Here is a 23,416-nt window from a genome sequence, read left to right on the forward strand (position 1 = left end):
GTTTCCCATAAGGGAGGAACTGATTTCTGAGTTATGGGAAAAACTTGAACTTCCTTCAGTGTCTTTCTCATCCCAAAAGAACAACACCACGCCTCGCCTCTGAGATCTCTTCTATCTTCCTACTCCTACAGCATGGGCATGGTTCTAGTAATGCTCTGGCTTTCCTGGCATCTTGCACCACCAGCCATGTGGGAAGCTGAAAGGCTTCCACCCTGCTTTAGTTCTCTCGCATGTCTGGTTCTTGTCCATCTGAGTCCAGGAGTTAGCTTCTCTCTGCTGCTTGTGTCAGCCTTGCCCACTCCCCATCTTCAGGAAAGCAGACCAGCCCGGCTTTCCAGCTTGTGTGCCTAGCATGTTGGCTTCAGTGTCGGAGTTCAGATGCAGGGCATCTGCATTGTCACTTCCATAATACCTCCTTGTTTCTTATGTAAGTGCCTGATTTCAGAGAAATTCATAAGAAGAAACCTGCCATTATTAAAATGTTAATGAAAAATAGAGAAGCATAATAACAAAAACATGCATCATTGTGCAAAGCTCTCACCCTCAACCCCAGAATGGCTCATTTGCCAATACAGAATCAGGCTGTGCTGGGATTCAAGACACTAACTCCTGAAGCTCTGTACCTGAGTGTTCTTTCATGCTGTCTCTTCTAATGCCCCCATGTGGTGTAGGAGGTCCTTCTGTCTTTGTGTTGCCTTTATTGGTTAATGAATAAAGAAACTGGCTTGGCCTGTAGCAAGGTAGAACTTAGGCAGGGAAAACTAAGCTTAATGCTAGGAGAAAGGGGACGGAGTCAGGGAGAAGCCACGGAGCCACTGCTGGAGAGAAATATGTCAGAACCTGGCCGGTAGACCACAAGACTCATGATAAAATATAATATAATGGAAATGGGTTAAATTAAGATGTAAAAGGTAGCCAATAAGAAGTTAGAGCTAATAGGCCAAGCAGTAATTTAATTAATACAGTTTCTCTGTGGTTATTTTGGGAGTCTGGGTGGCCGGGAAATAAACAAGCGGCATTCCTACAACACCTATGGTTTGCTCCACATTTCTCTTCCCTTTTTTAGTTCTGATTCTCCTTGTCTTTCTCTGCTATCTAGTGTGGTGACCTCTGGGGACCCACACTAGACATTTTACATGGAACACATTGCTGTACCCGAAAGGGTATCCCTCTAGATTCTACCAGCCAGATGGCGAGTGAACAGACACTTTTTTCTGGTAATATCTTTTTTTATTTAGAATTTATTTTAGACTCTGTGTGTGTGTGTGTGTGTGTTTGTGTGTGTGTGTTGGAACATGTGTTCCATGGCATGCATATAGAGGTCAAAGGACAACTTTCAGGAGTAAGCTGTCTTCTTCAACTGTGTGGGTCCTGGGGGTGGAACTGAGGTCTTTAGACTTGGGGGCAGGTTCCTTTACCTATGAGTCATCTCATCCGCACATTAAGAATTACTCTTGGAACCTTGGAACCCGTTAAGAGGTGGTCTTCTGCCTCTAGCTTTACAAAGGTGTCATTTATAATAAGACCTATAAGACTCGGGAGCAGAAAATGTGTGTTTAGTAGGACATGGTTACTATTTATAAGCTGTATTTATGCAGCTAGATTAATGTTTTCAATTGTGGAGATATTTTACATGCTAATCACTTTTAATTTAATTTTTAAATTATGTTTTTAAAAGTTTACTTACTTTTCTCTTGTAATTAATGCTGACTTGTTTTTGCTTCCTTGCTAATAGATTTCTGTCCTAGATGAGACATGGACTGTATTCAGGCGTTACAGTCGTTTTCGAGAAATGCATAAAACATTGAAGCTAAAGTATGCAGAGGTGAGTTATGAAATGATTATTTCCAATTAAGAGCACTCATTTTATAAAGTAAGTGAGCTGATTGCATTAACTCATCCTCTCTCTCTCTCTCTCTCTCTCTCTCTCTCTCTCCCTCTCTCCCAACACTAGATCTTGTCACCAACTTTGATTTCAGTTACTCATCTGTCAAAGTTACTGTCTTCATTCTGTTCTTACTCTGTTGTACAAAATTGAAAGATTTTTTGAACACAGATTTTGAAAATATTAGAGACGAACTAAAGTCCATTCTTTATATAAACATATGGTTAATTTCAGACATTTTAATCAATTTATATCTTTTAAACAATAACATCTACTGAAATGAGCCAGGTATGGTGGCACATGCCTTAATCCCAGCACTCAGGAGGCAGAAGCAGGTGGATCTCTGTGAGTTTGAGGTCATTGTTGTCTACAAAACAAGTTCCAAGATACCCAGGACTGTAACACAGAGAAACCCTGTTTCCAAAAACAAAAAACAAAGCAAAGCAAACTACTAAAACGAAATAGTGACACATTTATTAGCTTGGATTCACTGCTTTTTCTCTTAAAGACTCCATTCCTGCTTAATCTTCTATTTAATGAGAAATCAGTCATGAGATTTTAGTTTGTCATCACACAGTAAAGAAAAGGATAAATAGTAACATGAAATTATCTAGAAACAAGAAAGTATTGCATAGATTGGATGCTCAAGTGTATTGATACATTAATAATCTCTTTTGGACAAAGACTGGATTATAAAACAAGTTTATGTAAACAAAAAAATGTTGCTGGGCTGAAGTGCATTCCCAGGTGCTCACAGTGACTACTCAGCAGAGGACGCTGTGTGAAGTTCAGCGCTGCAGTAATTTAGGTTGGGCTGCTCACCAAGTACTTTCCCACCACTGTCTATAAAATCCCAGTGCCTGCTGGAGACACTCTGTAGTCTGAAATTTAGTCTAGTTTGAATCACTTGAATAAGCCAATGTCTTTAACAGTTCCACAGCTTTTACCATCTCTTAACCATATAAAATAGAAGGTAACATTTTTTAAATATAATTATTGCTTGATTTGAAGACTCAAGGTAACCCAGTTAAAATCAAGCCATCTTTGAATTAAGGAGAAGCTTCTAGTGTGCATTGTATAGTTCAGTATTCTCAAAAGGTTTTGTTCTAGAAGTAACCATATCAATTCAAGTCATGAAGTTTGCTTCTGGAGTTTACCTTCATAGCCCAAATTATTATTAACAATTAACAAGAGCATTGTTGTACACATACTAAATACACAGAGCAGCTTGATTTTAAAGTGAACTTATAGCTCATTAGCTTCCTAGTTATGAGTTACTACATCAGTTCTTTAATAATGAGTAGATTTTTGCATATATCATTAATGTCACTAAAGCACCAGGGTAACAAATAGAATAAGTGCTGTATTTGAAACAGAAGATGTAAACCGCGTGCACGTGTACATGTGTGCATGCCATTTACTCCATGATTATTCCAGTTCTTTAATTAGTTGAACTCATTCTATATATTCAGTCCTCTAGCTTCCTATAGTACTATAGTGGACAGGAGCAAAAGTCTTTGCTCTTACATATCTCAGATTCTTATGGAGAGGGCAGACTGTGAACTGATTGTCTTGAGGTGTGGCAGGTGTCATTCTAGTTTAGTCTTCTGCCTTTTAGGCAGAATACCAGTGGGCAGTGGGGACAGAAGGTACTTGACATGTTGATGAAAAGCCATCTCAGGTTGGGATCTTTGACCAGATGGAATTCAAGTTTAAGTGAGTGAAAAGAGATTCAGAAGAATTTTAAGAGGAACCAGTGCACATCTCTGTTGGTGTGCTTTTATTTTAAAGAAAACTCCAATATAAAAGCCATCTGTAAAGATACAATAAAAGAGCACTTTCCTGGCTTGGCATGATAGAGACTCTTAGGCCAGGGCTTGTCTGGTATCAGGAAGGAGATTTGAACAGGGACTGTTGTATGTAAAAGTCTTTCTGTGGAGGAGGATGTTTATGTAAACAAGCTGACATATTATCTTCAAATGAAGAAAACTGAACTGGCTTTATTTGTTAGCCTCTTCATTCACAGATCTGTATTTAGAAACTCTATTGTGACTAGCTAAGAATAAGATAGTGACATTCTGGCTTCTCATGAATTAGAAAGGATGAACAATAAGCAGATGCCTTAGGCACTTTCTGATAAAGTGAAGTACCACAGAGTAAATAAAACAGGATACCAGTACTGTGGCATACGAGCTAGGCAAACTGGCTAATTTTTAACCAGGCAGGCCAGTCAAGACTCAAAGAGATAGAAGCTAAGGTCTGAATATTGTGAAGAAGACAAGCATTGAGATCTAGAGCTGAACACATCTTAAGTCAAGGAAAACAGCAGATACAGAGGTACTGGGGTGGGACCAAGTTGGTTATGACCCAAGAACAAAAGTGTGTGATAATGGCACATGTGGTCAGGATGAGGGCAGACATCGTGATCACTTAGGGTATTCTTAATTGTGGGAAGCCATGGGTCAGTAAAACAAGGCAACAGAGTGACCCAGTGTCGCTGTTTAAAGGTCGTTTTAACACTCAAATGGAGAAAGGATGCTAGGATGGCAGAGAGCTCAAATCCAGAAATATATTTGATAGGTTAAGTTTGAAGATGTTCTTAAACACCCAGTGGAAATGTCAAGAAAGATGAAGGGTAAGACTTCAGTTTGTATAGGAAGCTATATGAACTCCTAAAGTAATATTCAGCATTTAAATCAGCAATAGTGAAAACCCCTTTACTTCTGTTTTAATTGCTAGCTACAGTTCAGCATTTAGACCATTATACTCCTGATGTGTCCTCACAGGGGCCCCTTCCTAAACACAGCTTCAGGATTGAGATGGTACCCAAGAGCAAAAATTGCTTTTCCACGTTGAGTTCAATTTTGTGACTTATAATTACTTTATCCTGAGGACAAAATACATTCGTTATGAAGGAGGGCCCTGAAATGCTTGTGTAAATGCATTTCACAGAGAACAGTTAACGGGAGTGGCGATCTGAGACTGGCAAGCCTGGCGTGCAGGAAGGGAAGCCTTGGTGCGCTGTGTCTTTGAGCTGCCACAGCCAGTCACATGTAGGTGCTCAGCGACGGTGAGCCTGGTGCAGAGCTTTGTACCTCCTGTCACTTTGTGTCTGACTGCACTGTGTGCCCAGCGCTGTTTGTGGGTGACAGGAAGAGTTGCTTCTTGTCACGGGGCCAAGGCCAGGGTAGGAAGTCAGGTACTTTGATTTAATTTCCTATTTATCCTTTTGTCGTTTGCTTTCTTTCGTTGGTGACTCTGTGTGTGTGTGTGTGTGTGTGTGTGTGAGAGAGAGAGAGAGAGAGAGAGACAGACAGAGACAGAGAGAGAGACAGAGACAGACAGACAGAGAGAGAGAGAGAGAGAGCAAGCGAGCCCTAGTTGACTATGCACGACTATTCTTGCCTTCATCTCCTTTTGCTAAACGAATACTATTAAAATCTGGAATTTAAAAGTATCATGTTACCTCTCAAATCTTTATAGTACCTTATTCTAATTCTATATTGATCTTACCCCATCAGAGTAAAGCAGTAGTTTCCATTTAACATTTAAAGGAGCAGCTTCAATATTGAGTTGATTGTCTGCTGTGTACCTTCCAGTAAATTTGGATCTCTTGTGTGTCTCAGCCTCATGTTCTCTTACTCCTTAAGTGTCTCTTGCGTCTCAAGATTATTACTATTTGCTGGGTTCTTGTTAAGTATTATTTCTGTCACTAGACTTCATACTGTCTCATTTCTGTCTGTTAACATTAATCTCTATCTTCTACATCCAAATACTCTGACCTGAAAACACCCTACTAGGCACATGACTTTAACATAGCTGCTTCCGGTAAGCCACAGGTGTTATGCAAGGACCCTGGAACTCTCTCTCCTGGACACCTGTTTCATGGACATGTGGGAATGCACCTTATTTACCCAACTCTGTCACCACATTGGGCTCATTCTTTCTGTGGAGGTAGAAAATTATTCTTGTCTTCATCGCATGAGTAACAGTGTTTAAAGATAAGGTTTTGGAATGATATACATACATTAAGTTTACTCATTACAAGGGTCTAACTTTTTGATCAAGTTGGAAGAAAGTTGAAAAGCACAGTGGAATTCAAAATATACGGAATCTATAATATACTTGCTAAGATAATCCTTTGACACCTTAAAGCTTCAGTTTTAGTTACAGCCTGAAATCTTCTGGAACTTTGTCTAAAATTACATCCTGTTCTTTCACATTCCCTCTGGAGTGCGTTCTCTTGAGGACACACTCTAAAATAGTTGGATGTGACAGCTCCTTTTATGGAGATTTTGATGATGTTGTTTCAGTGATCCTTTTCAGGCTTCAAATAGATCCTAAGTGCATGCTTAAAGATTGAGGAAGGTATACCAAAGTGTGTCTTGTTGTTGATGGAGGTGGAGATATAGGGTTTTCCTACTGTGGCTGGTGTAAAATTTACTGTGTCGACAAGGCTGGCCTAAACTCATGGAGATCTATTTGCTTGTCTCCCAAGTTCTGAAATTAAAGGTGTACATCACCTATACTGGGTAAATATACCAAATCTCCTCTGAAGTTTGTCTTAACCTAAGCCTCAGAGGTATCTATTTGCAGCATCTATCAGGGTTCCCCTGAGTCCATCTATAGCTGTAGACTCAACAGACTCCTAGGGGCTATATAGAGCATTAGGGCCCCTGCCTCCCCAACTCCCACTGGCCTGCAGGCAGAAGCTAGACGAGAGCCTCCAGCACTCTGCAGTCAGTACACGAGACTGTCTAGTCACTGTTCCCTTTGCCTCACATCTTACAGGTAATTGCCTGCGTATTTATGAGATGAGGCAACCATGGACAGATATGAGTATCTTAAACCTAGTATCCCATGCTACTGTCGAGTGACTGTCTCCATAAGCAGAACTTGCATAGCCCCAACAATAGGCATGTGGTTAGATTCACCTAGAACAGAAAAGAAAGCTGTGGCTTCCTACTTGGATAGCTGTCATTCAACTTGTCAAGAAATACCTTATTTGGGTGGAGGAGAGATGCCATTTTTACCATGGGCAGTATTGCCTAACAACTAAGTTGACTTAGCAGCTTTTCAGATTTCTAGCATTCTATAGGACATTAGGGCAGTTTCCAGACTTTTTTACTGTTGTGGGTCTTCTCTGGACATTTATGAACATATCTGTGTGACTTCTGGTCAACTTGTAAAACTTCTGAGAAGGAATTTCATAATTGCTCAGTTGTTCTTAAGCAACTAGGAAGACTACATTGAACTCAGGTGAGATGAGAGTCCTGAAGACCATCACCCCTGAGAGAATGTTCTAGAGCTCCTTCACGGCCATCGTTCATCTCGTCTCCTTACAAAGCCCCATTTCTGCGAGCAATTGCTTACTGTATTGCTTCAAGGACAGCTACACCCTGATCACCTGACACCCCACAGGGGTCCTTTCACACCTGTGGATAGTATGCCAATGACAGCAATAAGGAGCTATTGATCACTAGAAGCTGACATGTCTCCATCAAAGCAGAAGGAACCAGGGTTTTTTTTAAAGCAGAATAACTTATCCAATTAAGCCACTCGGTTCCATAAACCCAGAAATGGAGGGATTGAGGCTGAGAGGACAGAAAACAAAGCTTTAGACCTTTTTTTTCAGGACAGTGACAATACAGATTTTCCAAAGGAGGAAAAATGAAATTGGAGTTATTTCCTCCCAATTATTTATTTATTTTCATTTTTCACGATGGGATTTCTCTGTGTAACAGCCTTGGCTGTCCTGGAACTCACTTTGTAGACCGCACTGGCCTCACACTCACACAGATCTGCCTGCCGCTGCTTCCCCAGGGATGGGATCAAAGGTGTGCACCGCTGAGGGCTTCTTTGGTAATGAAGGAGAAGAAGAGCAGCTCATGGTTGTAGATCAGACACCAGGTGGTTCCTGTTCCATCAGAACAAGTGGGCTGTTGCACTATTTGGGGATTGTAAATTTGTCATTTTTTATTTATGCATTTTCTTTAATATTAGCAGGTTTTTTTTCCAGAATCCACATGTGCTGGTCCTTTTGTTTTGAATTAATTTGTCCCTGTGGTGTACTGACATGTATTAGACAGGCCAACCGTTCCTTCTGGGTTTCATTCCCTGCTTCTTCCATTGACCTTGTACAGAATCTTAATCAAATTAAACCCCCTGTTTTTAGATTCTACATCTATGCAATGATAATGCTACAGCTAGTCTGTAAGAGATGGTGTCAGCCTCCCGTAGACTGCAGGCAGCTCTGAAGGTTGCTGCAGCATCTGTCAGACTGTGTATCTTTCAGAATCTGCGCACAAATCATTTCCACAGTCCTCTTTTGTATATGTATAAAAATCATATTCTTTTACTTTATCAAAATCAGTGTGTCTTTTAAATATCAGCCAAGTTGTGTCCTCAGGAACAGAGCTTCCTTCATGTATTCTCTCACTCCTCTGAGAAGGAGATAGAATTACTGTTTATGTCTAGAGTCCATGATGTTCACTGATGGGTCCTGATGCAGGCCAAATCTGATGTTCACTGATGGATCCTGATGCAGGCCAAATCTGATGTTCACTGATGGGTCCTGATGCAGGCCACATCTGATGTTCACTGATGAATCTTGATGCAGGCTGAATCTGATGTGCATTGATGGGCCTGACACAATCAGAATCTGGTGTGTACTGATGGCTCCTGATGCAGTCTAAGTTTAAGAATCATGTTCAGTAAGAAGCTAAAAGGAAAAAGACAAACATTTAAATGTGCACCACTTCTCAGCCATTAGAATGAATAGCAAAGGCCAAGCATGACCCCACCCTGGCTTTGTACGCAGCTGTCCTAGGCTCTGGTGCTGTTAATAAATACTTTTTTTATAGGACCAGAAATCCATACTCCCAAGAGGCGTTTGGTGTTTGTAGCAGGTTCAAAGGAGCTGCCCATTGCCCACCATTCTAATGGTCTTTGTTTCAGGCCACTTACCTAACACCTCTCCCTTCAGAGTGCCTGGGCCTCCAGGAAACTGCCTCAGACTGAATATTTGTGCCTTTCAACATTCACGTGTGAAATTACCTCATATTATCGATATTATTGTGGGACCCATGGGGCGTGGTTAGGTCATGAAGGTGAAGTTCAGCTGAAAGTGATTAGTGCTCTAATCAGCAGAGCAAAGGCTGCTTAACTACTCTCTGCTTCCAGAGGAAGGCAACAAAGATGGCATTTGTGATGAACAGGCCCTCACCAGACACCAGATTTGCTTCACTTTAGTCTTGAATTTCTCCGTCTCCAGAAGTAGACTTCTGCAAAAACATTACCCCGACTAAGGTAGTTTCATACAGCAGCAGGTAGAGACTCAGGCATGCACCATAATTCAGAAAAGCCTTATGAGGAAAGCAGTTGAGTATTGCAGTTGATTGAGGACTATTTTGTAGCTCTCGCCTAGAAAGAATTCTAAAGCCAGTAAGTTCAGGCTGGATTCCCACAGGCAAAGGAATGGTCAATGAAAATTGGATATTTTGTGTTAACATATATAGTCAAGGAGCCCAAGTGGTGACTCAGCACTTAAGAGCACTGACTACTCTACCGGAGAACCTAGTTCAGTTCCTAGGACCCACATGGTGGCTCACAATCATGTGTAACTCCAGTCCCAGGGGATCCGATGCCCCCTTTTTGGCCTCAGTGGGCACTAGGCATGCAGGTGGTGCACAGACATATGTGAAGGCAAAATACTCATACACAAAAAGTCAATAAAATTACTCGTACACACACACACACACAATCAAAGCAAGTACTAAGGGAAATTGGTTGTCCGTTCCTGGTGAAGATAAGTTATATGGAGTAGGTCAGGCTGCCTGTCTGTGCCATAACTAACTCATCCCTTGAAGATAAGTAAGCGCAGAAGTTCTGGAGTGTCCTTCTCTATCACCTACATCCCTAAAGAAGCTTCTTTCTCCTTACAAAGCTGAGTAATCTTAAATAATTTTAGAATCTTGTAGTAAAACTGGTAGGTTACTGTGCTAGAGAAATAGTTTTGTGTCCCATCTGCTATTCTCTGGGTTCCCAGTGAGTACCACTGGGAGAGAAGAAAGCAGTTAGACAAGAGCTTATTTCATTTGTATGTGGATTTTCAGTTTGTGCTCATAGAACCATTTCTCACCTTTATTTTCCAAGTAATTTTCCCAAAGCAGCACCAAATAAAGATGATAAAAGAAACCAAATATTGGCCTCATATTTGTGTTGGAGAGCTATTTACCATCCATCACTGCAATCCTTTCTAAATAGGTTTATATCCAGCATTCCAAATTTAATATAAAAAATTACAGATGTACTCAGTTCCCAAATTATAATGCTACCAACTGTAGCCACAGGAACATCTAGTAAGCTTTCAATAAATTCAGTTTTACAAAGCTCTTGGCCTCCTTGAATTTTTAAATAGTAAATAGCTATGTAGACAAAAATAGAAGGCAGCAGTTTTCTGACCTAGTATGTTATCGTTGAGGCCCAGGTAACTCTGAGTGGTTTATACCACACCGTCCTCTCTGCTTGGTGGATAGATGGTATTAAATTCCCTTCTTTCAGGGGTGAGTAGAGAAACAAAGACCAACTGAATTACCTGAAAGGTTTTTCCAAAATATATGGAAATCAACCATAGACTAGGAAATGTCAATTGTGTAGATTTTATGTCTGCTCCAGGAGTGTGTAGTGATGGAGCAGCCTCCTCTGGATGGGGCTTTCTGGACCCTAATTAAAGCATGGCCTGGTCTTTGTCTTTGCATCCATCTTGGCAACACTAGTTGATTTTCTTATTATCATGGGTCTCTAACTAAATATTGATAGTCAGTGAGGAATAGTCTCAACATTAACAAAGAGACAGGTTGAGGTGTGAACAATGAAGGAGTCTTGAGTCACTAGAGGTATGGGCTTGAATTTTCCTGTCTTATGTGGCAAGGAAGGACAGTTAGATAGCAGCTAGAAACGATTTGCAGATATGAAATACGCATTTGAAAGCGCCTTCATGACAGAGAAGCCCAGCTTTCCATTTTAGAAATAAGAAGCCAAAGAAAGACCCAGAGACAAATCTGCTAAGAGTCATATTAAGAATTTAAAGTAAACATGGCCGTGTCTGCAGGCTGCTGGTCCCAAGCTCTTTGTGAGCCTGCCTCTCCATGACTGTGTTTACTGTAGAATCCCAGGAACACTTGCATAATGCTGCAGAGGAGTCGACTGTCACAACATTTATTTTCTTCAAAAATTTGCCCATAGCAAGTCCCCATAGATACTTGCTTAGATAACAAGAAACTGTGCCCTTCTTTGGAATGTCATTGCAGTGACATGTTCTGGCCTGTTTCAGTCCTGGAAAGAGACAATTAACATCATAGCAAGAACTGGGAAATACAAGCATTGAGGTTAATTCAACTTCTTATTTATTCTGCAAAACTTGGTATTTAATATTCACAGATATGACTGTATTTATTTCAAAAATTATTGCAACATACATGAATGTTATCGGATCTGTCTTCACTGGTTCACGCCTGAATGGAATTGACACTAGCGTTAGGAAGAGTGAGACTCTGTGTGGGAAAATTAATCTCTGTACCAAATATAGCTAGAAGTCATGCAGCCCTATCTACATCCCCAAACCCTATTTTATGCTAGAAATGCCTCAATGTTGGAGCATTTTGGTCAGAAGAGAAGAGTAGTTTGTGTTTGTGATTTATCCCATTTGGATTTGTTTGTTGACTGACCCACCCACAGAGTCCTGCTTTGCTATTCCTTCAATGGGTGTTTTCACGAGGGTTAAGTATGTGTTCAGACTAAGAGGGCACGGGTCAGGTGCTCATAAATCTTGTGTGCAGTGGGAACAAGCCACTCCATCAAAGGTCTGCAGGTGGCTCAGTGCTCCTGAAGGGCCGACGCTGCGTGCCACTAACAAATCAACCTAGGGAGAGAATTGCTTTTTTGTTTGTGAGTGTATTTCTTAGTGACAGCTGTTCTTATAAGGCCTTGGGAGCTGCTATTAATTTTGAGTAGTCAAAAATGCTTCCGTCTAGTCAGCTGTGAGAATTATGGCAACCTTTTGATGAGTTTTCTTTATTTGCATTTCTCAAAAGCTGGGGCGGCTGAAATTTACAACCATAAGCCTGCGGGGGCAGCTGTTTCCGAAGCTGCGGGTTGTGTGTAGGTATGTCTTCATGGAAAAGGCAGACTGGAGTTGACTTCACCTGTGACAGTGCCATGTTCTATCTTTAAAACTTAAATGGGGGGCTGTAGCTTGAATTCTAATTGGTCTTAATAATAAAAACCCTGGAGTCATATTGGGGGGTGAAAGCCGAAAGATCAGAGAAGCAGAGCAGCCAGCCACTAGTTCTTACCTCTATGAAATCCTTAGACCAAATGGAGGGAGTATCCTGTCTCTACTGGTCTTCAGACTGAATGCATTCTCTATGAAACCTCAGACGGAATCCTGAGCTCCTGTCTCCTCCCGCCTCAAATTCCTCTCTCCCCACAGCTTTATCATCACCCACCTCCCCTCTCCACCTCCCCAGTGCTGGGATTAAAGGTGTGAGCCACCATCACTTGGCTCTGTTTCTTTTAGACTGATTCAGACTCAAGTAACCCAGGGTGGCCTTTAACTCACAGAGAGCCCTCTGCCTCTGTCTCCTGAATGCTGGGATTAAAGGTGTGTGCCACCACTGCCTGGCCTTTATGGCTAACTAACATGAGTAACTCCATACTCTGATTCTCAGACAAGCTGTATTTGTTAAAGCACAAACAAAATATCACTACAGTGGGTGGATAGTTAAGTAATGAGGAATGGCAATACACATATTCAAACAAAGTCACATGATTTCCTTGTATTAGTAAAGACTCGGCTTTTTTAGTACTCAGTTTTCCCTCATTGATTCAGTTTGATCTACTTTACTCTTAAAAATCATAAAACACAAGCAGGGCTTTCCTTTACTTACTACATTTTAAGGCTGCTGTTATTTCTATCTGATGTAATAACAATGCCACTTAGGAAACCCTTCCCTGTCTTGTTACCTCCAAGACTGCCTAGACTTCCCAACCCACAGTGAACTTGGCCAAGAGCAAAAAGCTTTTAATGGAAGCAAACTTTTCTGTTACATTGAGCTTGCCTTTCCGATGGCAGCAGCCTAGCTGACCTGTCTTACTGATGTAATAAACACTGAAGCCAGAGTCTGAGCTTGATGACTGAATAAACTTGGGCTAGGTCTGCTCCCAGGGAGTCAGAAAGAGAAAAGTTAGACTAGACATACATGAAAGTTCACTCGGGTCAGTAAGAAATACTACAGTGCAGCAGACAGAATCCTTACTTTATTTCTAATATGCACGCAAATGCATATACTTGATAGATGGATAAATAAATACTTAATGTTTCTGGCTTCCCAAACTGTAGTTGCATAACTACGTAAAATGTCAGTGCTAGTCCTGAGTGCCTGTTAATCATTTTACTCTTGTGAACGTTCTTCATACAGCTCTGTTTTTAACCTGACACAGTCTGTTGTTGCCCGTCCAGAACAAAGTTAATTACTTGGTTTGAGGTTTCTGCATGTACTACGAAAAAGACAAATTCCATGGGAAATCACTCAGCCTCAATATGCTGATTTCATTTTTTTAATTTTCATCTTTTGTCTTTAGAATGTTTTATTTACTGAATTGCGGAGCAAGTTTGTTGTTAATGTTTCTCTTAGACCAAAAAAAAATGCGCTATTTTAATCCTCATCTGTTTGTTTCCAGTATTTTGCTCTGCATAATCAAATTTCATAATTATGCAAAATAGGCCACAGAGCTGTTGTTAAAATTTCTTCCAGCACTCTCTAGACCTGTCATATCTCCCACAAACACTCAATTTATTTGACTTCACTCATCATTTTTAACTTTAATATACAGTTTTCCCAGAAGAGCTCAAATGCCTTCATATCATTTCCCACTCCTGCTTGGAGGGTAATGGTGATAGCAGGAAAAGATGCCGTTTTGAGGGGTTTCTCGTGAATACTGAGTCCCCATTCGTGCCTGTCCTTTTTGTGTTCTATAACCTCACGGAAACTAACATGTTCCCTTATTACATTGGGCTTCATCCTCGCTGGCATCTGAGCTTCCCTTCAGGTGAGAATGTTGTGAGGGCTTTAAAGGAAGATGCACTCTTGGAGAGCATACAATAGAGCCAAGATAATGGCTGGACCTTTGCCGTGCATCTGACGTGCCACTTGTGGCTCAGTGTAGAGAAATTTTAATCACCAGAACCTGAGTTACAGGGTTTCAGCTGAGGAGACATGAGCATCCCTGCTCAGCTCCTTCACTGGACAGATGATGAAGTCAGGACCTAGAGTGTTCTACAAGTTAATCTCCATTGCATAATCCATGCTGAACTGAGATTTGAAATTCAGTCACCCCCAATCATAGGTTTTTAAAACAAAAAGACATGTGGTGCTCATTTAACTATTCCATTAAATTTATAGAAAGAATAATCGTTTTTTATTGTTTCCATAAAAATGATGCATGCTCGTTTATAAATATTGTACATGCTATAAGAAACAGAAGAGAGCAGCGGGTTATGCAGTGTTTCTCTAAGCGTAATGAATGTCCCTGCCTAATGAATGCAATCTTATTATTGAAATGGATAGGCACAGATAAAGGGATGGATACATAGATTATTAAAAAGGAATTCAAAAGAACAGAGCAAAGAATGAAGCAGCTTTTAAACACTGTGTCCATTCTAGATATGCTGTTTTAAGTACAAGCATCCAATTGAATTTGACTTGCATTTAACAGAAGCAAAAGAAAAAAAAGCAAAACTGAAGAAGGTGCTGGACTTGAGAGTGTCTCTACCACGTGATATAAGTCCTCTAAAACCAATGTGACTTCAAGGAAAAGGATTATTACAAAATTAGTGTTAAAGTTGTCACAGTTTTCAAACACTATGTTTATGTCTGCAAACTATAAATTGACTGTCCTAAAGTAAATATAATTTCTATGCCCACCTCCAAGTTTTAAAAGTTATCATTTCCATATTGTCAGGCTATTTAATTTCCACATTCTTTTGTAATGAATCTTTGGTAAATCATCTGTATACGTTTTAATAGAGCCAATGTCCTTTATCCTGGTTTCCTACTTCTGAGATCTTTCTTCAGCTGACTCATGACTGGCTATTATCACCGAGTGTGTTTGGGGAGCTCCACCTTGGAGACTTCCACCTTCCACCTTGCCTGTTTGAAGATGCATCTCCATGGCTTTCTGCCCCCTGCCGCATGCTGGGGGGATTTTTTTCTCCTTAGTTGAGATCCTAGAACTTAAACTCCTGGAGACCTGACCCCTAGGCCTAGTCCTTCTCAGACCTTCTATCAATCATACAAGGCTGGGCTGAGCCTACAGCGCTCCTGTCAGAGTTCAAGGCTCCACACCCATCTGTGCTGTTGGGGTCAGTGACATGGCATGTGACTCCACTCCTCTGCTAATCTAAGAAGTCTTGTTGATTTCCTGGTTTAGCATTTTTCCTATGTGGGTGTAGAAGTGTCACTTTCCAGATTCTTTACATACAGGATCAGAAACCATAAGCCTCACTGTGGAAGGTTCGGAACACAGGAAACAGTGGTGAAGATAGTCTAGAGGGTTCTCAGATACCTTGCTGGTTTCCCCTCCGTAACCTCTACCCCACTGGAGTGGCGCAGTTGGCACCACCAGCCAGCATGGATGCGCTGCTGTTGAGCCCAGGCTGTACACTGTTTTCCCCCTGGAATCCCGTCTAAGATCCTATACTGCACTTATTCTTTTTTCTCTAGACGTCCCCTTCTGTGACAATTTCAAGTATGTGGCTTTTCATATAATGGCTCCAACACTGGTCAGGAATTTTACAGAATGTTGTCATTTGAGATTTCTGTCATGTTTTCTCGTGACTGGGTGAGGATTATAGGTTGGGGAGCGGCAGGTGACAGGAGTGAAGTCTCATGCCATCACTTCCTGTCAGTGTGAGCCGCCAGTTTTGACACTGACCTCATCATCTGGCTGAGGCCTCTTCACTGTTGAGTTTCTTGCCCTGCAGGCCTGCCCACAGGCCTTTCTGTACTGCTCTTTGGAGTATGTCACCATGCAGCCAGTGTATGTCTTAGGGATGGAGAGACTGCACTTCCCTGAGCTTCCTGTGTCTTCACAAACCATGTAGAATTCTGCAGGAGAACTTACTTATCTGGTCTTCTCTTTTGACTTATTTAATCAATTACTGAGTCGTTATATTCTGGTTTCTAGACAATGCCATATTTCCCTTCGTTTGCATTTCAGCTGCCTCCAGCTGTGGCCACTAAGAGACCATGCTGTGGTTTATGTTCTTCTCATCTCGTAACTTTTCTGTCCCAGACCTAGAGCAAGCCACTCCTCCAGGGCTGGCTTATTCCTCAGCCTGCATACTATATGCTTCTTGGGTTTTGTTTTTGTTGTTGTTTGAGACATGATTTGTGTGGTTCCTATGTAACTGAATAACCACTTGTCTGAGATAGTCGAGTCATTTGACTATCTTAACATATGTGTTCATCATTTGACATTTAAATAAATTTTTTATCTAACATAGTCCAAAGCCATGACCTTATTTTTGTGAGAAAGTGCCATTCTCCGGAGGTACTAGAGAGGAGGAAAGCAGGGTGTGAAAGTTTGCCCAGAGTAGCTTAGAATTCTTAAAATGTTCCCATCTTCTCTCTCCTCCCTCTCTACCTTTTTCCCCACTTCCTCCTCCTCCTCCTCCTCCTCCTCCTCCTCCTCCTCCTCCTCCTTCTTCTTCTCCTCTCTCTCTCTCTCTCTCTCTCTCTCTCTCTCTCTCTCTCTCTCTCTCTCTCTCTCTCTCTCTCGTATTAAAGGCAGTAGATCACTGGCTGTGGATGGTAAAGATTCAGGCCTGCCTGCTAGCCCTATCTTTGTCTAGCACAGCAGACTAGGATCTGCAGACTCTCCTTTCTGCAACCTTACCTGCTTCCCCAGGGGCATCCTTACCTTTCCCATGTACTCAGATACATAATCTTTATTTCAGTGTGGCTGGAAAGCCTGAGCGTGGGGGTGATTGCTTTCCTGGGTGGTCTGCCATATCATAAAGCGGGCGAGGTATAATGGACAAGATTCTGAGTGACCTCTTCTACACCCTGTCCCCTCCTCAGGATGCTAATCCAGAGTGCTCCCTGGCTTGAGCTGTCACAGTCCCCTGAATTACAGTTTTTTGCCACTTCTCATTCTCTGGTTTTTGGGGGGTGCTTTTGGAGGAGGCAAGCGGGGCACAAAGATGTTAGGCAGAACCATTCTGTTCACTTTTGTGGTTCGTCTAAATTGTTCTTGGTGCCGTTGTGTTTTCAGCCTGAGACTCTCAATATGGTACAGGGTAAATACTGTCCTTGTTTTTCACGAAACCATATAGGAAGAAAGAGGACTTTCCCCACTGGTACTAAATGCCAAATATCGCCAACATTTTATATAGTCAGAGAGAATTACCCAAGTCGCCCTGAAAGTCAGCTGTTGTGAGGGCTGTAGAACTGCAGGGACTTTAATCTTTTTGAACTGCAGGGTGCCGAGCTTCCTTTGTCTGTGGTTACAAAGGGAAGCAAAGGGGAGCTTGTTCACCTGCAGTTTGTTTTTGACAAGATTTCACATGAAAATCAAATGTAGATGGCCTGCTAGATTAGAACAATGAGGTCCTGAAAACTGTAAAATGAACATACAAAGTGATTGAGAGGCAATGGGAAGGTATACCTGATAAGACTGGTATTGGATTTGAAATTTTCTTCTTAGCACAAGGAACCAGAACAAGGAAGAAAATCCAGTGTTTCTGGGTCACGAGTGAGGACTGGAAGGATCACCAGTACCTGTAGGTTTTTTTTTTGTTTTGTTTTGTTTTGTTTTTTTATTCTTTGGGGGCCTGCTATCCAGCTCCCAAATAAATACATGGAGACATATTCTAACTTATGAATGCCCAGCTTTAGCTTGGCCTGTTTCAAGCCAACTTTTCTAACTTTAATTATTCTATTTAACTCCATTTTGCCTCTGTACTTTTTATCTTTCCTCATTTTACATATCTTTTTCCCCTTCTTACTCCATGACTGTTTATGTGACTGTGTGGCTGGCCCCTGGTGTCCCCTCTCCTCCTTTTATTTGCTCCTTGCCTTCTTCCTTAGTTTTCCCTCTTATTTAGTCTGCCTGCCAGCCAGCCCCTCCTAGTTCTCTCTCCTGCCCTGCTATTGGCCATTCTGCTCTTTATTAGACCAATCATGTGTTTTAGACAGGCAAAGTAACACAGCTTCACAGAGTTAAACAAAGGCAACATGAAAGAATGCACCACATCTTTGGATCATTAAACAAATGGTCCACAGCCTAAACGAACATAACACATCTTCAACTAATATTCTACAACAAATGCTCCACCTCCAATACTTGTATATATTCCTAGTTGGACTGCAGGTCAACACAAGAGCGCTTTCCTGATTTGGGGGGGGGGGTAACTCATTTATTTGAGTCAGAGGAGCCAATTCATGTAAACGTGATAGCAGGCATAGACAGTGGGTTTAGGAGTGATTATAAACTGATGTAGGACTTGGAGGATAGTTCCATCCATAAAGTGCTTTCTGAGAAAGCACAAGAGGACCTGAGTTCAGATCTCATCCCCATTTAAAAACATCCAAGCTTAGAAGCATGTATCTGAAATCCCGTCTCTGGTAAAGCAGAGACAAAAGGATACATGGAGCTGGCTTGACAGCCATCTAGTTGATCATGTAGACCTCCAGGTTCAGTGAGAAGCTCTGTCTCAAACACTCAGGTAGGGAGTGATTGAGGAAAGTACCCAGTGTCAGCCTCTAGTCTCCACACACGTGTACACGTGTGAACATGTACCCACACACACGCAGATGTTCAACAGTAGTCCCCTATTCCTTCCTCATAGAGGACATGATCAAAACCCCCAATGGGTAACTTAATTTCCTACCTGCACCAAGTACAAACTCTGTATGTTCTGTTTTTGCTATGCTAACATACCTGTGGTAAAGTTCAGTTTATTCTGTAATAAATGTTACATGAATGGACTCACACACTTTACTTCTCACATGTAGCTCCATCTGCCACCTGTCTTTTGTCTCACATTTCTGAATGTTGCTCTGCAGAACTTCATAGCCTCTGCAGACGGTTTCTCTTTTCCTCTCAATATTAAGTAAGAACTTTCAACTCTTCATTAAAAGTCATTTTTATAGATTTTATTTGACATATATAAATTGTCAGCATCACTACTTTTTCATGTTTCCTTGAACATACGCACAGCTGGACTGCAGATAGCTGCTGTGTGTCTCACAGGAGGGTAGCTTATTCTGCATGGATACACCAGTCAAAGGAATACTTCCCTAGGCGGTTAGGCTGGAGGGAAAGCTATGAAAAGTCCTGCGACAATAGCCATTGCTCCTTACCTTGCTTCCTGGGCTAGTTATCCTAACTCTTCTTCAGTCTATTTTAATTTTAGATTTTTTTAAAGATGCTTAAAGTTTTGTGTTGTTGTTTTGTTTTTTTTTTTCAGTTATGGAAGAAAATTATATTGCTTTGAAATTAATTGAGATAGAGCAAAATAATAATTAATCAATTAAGAATATTTTCACTAAGAAGATAATCCAACTTGTATAAACTAGGTGACCCCAGCAGTCATGTTAAAGCATCAGAAATTTACTTGGTTTAACTAATATTAAATATTCTTTTACTAACCGAAGGGCAATTTTATCTATTCAACTTAATTAACATATAGTCGGGCCTGGATGCCCCTGTTACCAGTCTTTGAAGGGGAGAGCTGAGCTGTGGAGGGCTCCTCTCTGCCAGAAGGAAGAGGTGCTTTCATGCTGTGATCAGAAAACTGTTGCGGTTATAAACATGATTCCCCAACAGGGGCACTTTCCTGTGTATTTGACATTGTGTCTTTGACTTTCCGTGTTGGTTTGTTCAGGTCTTAGCCCTGACGCTAGGATGTAGAACCAACAATTAGAGTTTCTAAAGTCAACTCCCCCGTGCCTTCCTTTCTCCCTGTTCTAGTTGCTTCTCTTTGGCCGTGATGAAACACTCTAACCAAAGGCAGCTTCGGGCAGAGGAAGGTTTATTTCACATTATACCTCTGAGCCACAGTTCAGCATTGAAGGAAGTGAAGACAGGAACTGAAGCAGAAACCCAGGAAGGATGTCATTTACCTGCCCAGACTCTGCTTATGCTCAGTTGCTTTCTTTATACAGCTCAAATGTGCCGGCCTAGAGGTGGCATTGCCTAGAGGTGGCATTGTCTAGAGGTGGCATTGCTGAGAGGTGGCATTGCCCACAGTGAACTGGGCTCTTCCATGTCAATCAACAGTAAAGACAACCCCTCACAGACATGGCTGCAGCAATCCATCCAATGAGACTCCCTCCTCAGATGACTCTAGGTTGTTTTAAGTTCACAACTGAAACTAACCAAGACATTCTCCTTAACTATGTGTCAGAATAGTCAGGTGTTCTTGTCTTTAGGTAGACCGCGTGTTGGTAGGAACTTGATGAAGGGATGTGTCCCAAGGTCTCACGACAGGAAGCTCAACTCTCCCCAGTCCAGTCATTCTTCCCTGCTTTGCACACTGTTGTTCTGTCCCCTTGTTGGGTGTGTGTCTCCATTCAAGTTCTGTTGACAGCTTTTGCTGGAGCTGCGTGGCTAGCAGCAGTCACGTGTACTGCCTGTAGTTTATTACACTTGTGGGAGAGCTGCTTGCTTTCCTCTTTATCCTAGTTCACTGCTGACTTCACAGCAGCATCCTCCATATGCCACAGACTTATCCACAGTCTGGTGTTGAGAGAGCTGGAGTCAGTTCTTACTGATGTCTGTTTGACTTTTTCATGACAGGAGATGAGCCTTTCACCTCCAAATAGGTCTTTGCCCTATGGATATATGCCCAGAAGTCATTGGAAGTTAGTGTTTTTCTATTCTTTATAAAATCTGAATGAGAAGTTTGCTTATACTTTATACATAGTTGTTTCAAAGGCTGGATATCAGCAACACAGAATACTGGGCTCCATCTGAGGAAGGCGACCCATGGAAGAGCAGTTGAGTGGTGCTACTGGCTTGTCCAGCTGCCTGCCGCCCTCTCAGTGTGTCATTTCTGACTGAGGATGTGAGGTGACTCTAAATAATTTTCCCTGACAGAAACCACATCACCTCATGAGAAAACAACAAAGCAAACAACTATGAAAGCTTGCTTGCCATGCTCTCAGCATCACTGTCAGGGGAACACATTTGTGTAAGATGAAGTTGAGGTTGAATGGGTCTCAGAAGACAGGTTCTGATGGCCTGTCTCTTCCCAGCTGCAACACAGGGGAGACATGTTTGTATCAACAAAGCCATGTTTTAAATAAATAAATAAATAAGCAAGCAAGCAAACAAAAGAGCCACAAGTCTACCAAGTAGAGGGCATGAAGGCACGTAGGTATAATATTGGCTTATGTAGTAAATCACCAGACCTCAAACAACTAATAATTCATGTGGTTACATTCCATTGAACACTCTTTACTAAATCTTCATAGAAGCCTGTCAAGCTTAATATCATTGTCTGTGGTGTTTTCCAGTAGAGTAGATTTGGGTCAAGAGCCAGCTAGTTAGCTAGTCAAAAGGCAAACCAGATTCAGAGTGAATCTCTCTCATTTTAGTGCCTCTAGTATTTCACTCTTCCTTGAGCAGTTTCAAAGTTGAATGATAGAAATAAAATTAGAGCTTTGGGGGGCGGGGGGGACAGGCGATCCTCCTATAGTGCTGAGCCTCCACCCCAAGGATTCTCTGCCCTGGCACATGAGCTGTTATGTGGGACTTCCCACCTTCCTGACAGTTAACTTTGAAAGGGGACTATAAAGTGACCGGTGGCATCTTTATTAAAGTGAAGGAAGAATTTCTAAAGAAAATACAGTGTCTTCATTCTAAAGGCCAAATGTGTGCATAATTTAAGGATTAACCACTTGGTATTGGATAACCAATGTGGGGACTCTCCTCTGGGCAAGACTCTTTCTCTCACTCCAAGCATTCACCAGTTGCCTGTAATTATTTGTTTAGGGTTGCAATCTCATTAACTTTCCCCTTTATGTGAGCAGGTCAATTGGTGGTACCCTTATTCAGGCCTTGCTTAGGCAGCCATGTTGATGAGACTTTGTGGGCATAGCATCTCTGGCACCTCTAGAAGATGAAGTCTTACAACATACTTCCTATTCCTCTGGCTCTTAAAATCTTCCCAGTTCCTTTTCTGATATGCTTCCCATGCCTGGGGTACAGGAGCTCTGTTTAGATGCACACGCACACATGCATATGTCTGCAAGCATACACAAATAGGAATGTATGTAACGAAGAAATAGCAGCCATGAATTTTAGAGAGCACAACGGGCTGGTACATGGCAAGGGATGGGGGAAGAAAAGAAATAGGGGAAATTATATATTTATATTTAAATTTCAATTTTTTTAAGTAGTTGAATGGCCAAGACGGTCAGTGAGAAGATGTTCAATATTATTAGATATCAAAGAAATGCAAACATGATGCCCAGCAGAAATGACTACTTGCTTACCAGAATTGCTGATATGGAAATGCCTACAGGTCCGGGTGTTGGTGGAGACCTGACACAACTGAGCTTCAGCAAGAGGGTCAGTTACTGGAGCCATTTGCACAGGCCTGTCCAGTGTTTTGCTTTTTTTTTTTTAATAAAGCAGAACACACAGCATACCGTGTGATCCAGCATTTCCACTCCCAACAGCATGACCAACAAAACAGTACAGGAATTTATCCATCAGTGGACCTAGGGGAAAATATTCACACCAGCTTAGTTCCCAAAATATCCAAACTGAGAAGAAAGAGCTCAGTGATTGCCACAGGGAAAAAAAAATAAGCAAGCAAGTTGTAAAATATTCACATTAGCAAAATACTGTACAATAGTGGGGATGTGCAGACTGTCACTACATCAGCTATGGATGAATCCTCCATGCATGGTGCTCAGCAAATGTAGAATCAAAAACCAGAAACACAACCTCTATGGTGCCATCTGCATTTTTTTTTAATTAAAAATTTCCACCCCCTCCCCTCTTCCCATTTCCCTCCCCTCCCTCTCCAGTCCAAAGAGCAGTCAGGGTTCCCTGCCCTGTGGGAAGTCCAAGGTCCTCCCCCCTCCATCCAGGTCTAGGAAGGTGAGCATCCAAACAGACTAGTCTCCCACAAAGCCAGTACATGCAGTAGAATCAAAACCCAGTGTCATTGTCCTTGGCTTCTCAGTCTGCCCTCATTGTCAGCCACATTCAAAGAGTCCAGTTTGATCACATGCTCCATCAGTCCCAGTCCAGCTGGCCTTGGTGAGCTCCCATTAGATCAGCCCCACTGTCTCAGTGGGTGGGCGCACCCTTCATGGTCCTGATTTCCTTGCTCATGTTCTCCCTCCTTCTGCTCCACATTTGGACCTTGGGAGCTCAGTCCAGTGCTCCAATGTGGGTCTCTGTCTCTATCTCCATCCATCGCCAGATGAAGGTTCTATGGTGATATGCAAA

At 41.8% G+C, this 23,416-nt stretch overlaps 1 protein-coding gene across 3 annotated transcripts in view; it reads left to right on the top strand.

The window, feature by feature from the left end:
- Nucleotides 1-23,416, top strand: part of Kif16b (kinesin family member 16B) — a 296,601-nt gene that overhangs the window by 203,660 nt on the left and 69,525 nt on the right. For all 3 annotated transcript variants that reach the window (XM_057780936.1, XM_057780934.1, XM_057780935.1), the window contains one exon: nucleotides 1,736-1,825. In XM_057780936.1, the coding sequence (XP_057636919.1) occupies nucleotides 1,736-1,825 (90 nt within the window). The remainder of the gene's footprint in view (nucleotides 1-1,735; nucleotides 1,826-23,416) is intronic.

This window comes from Chionomys nivalis, chromosome 9 (genome assembly GCF_950005125.1).
Source record: "Chionomys nivalis chromosome 9, mChiNiv1.1, whole genome shotgun sequence".
NCBI classification, from domain to species: Eukaryota; Metazoa; Chordata; class Mammalia; order Rodentia; family Cricetidae; genus Chionomys; species Chionomys nivalis.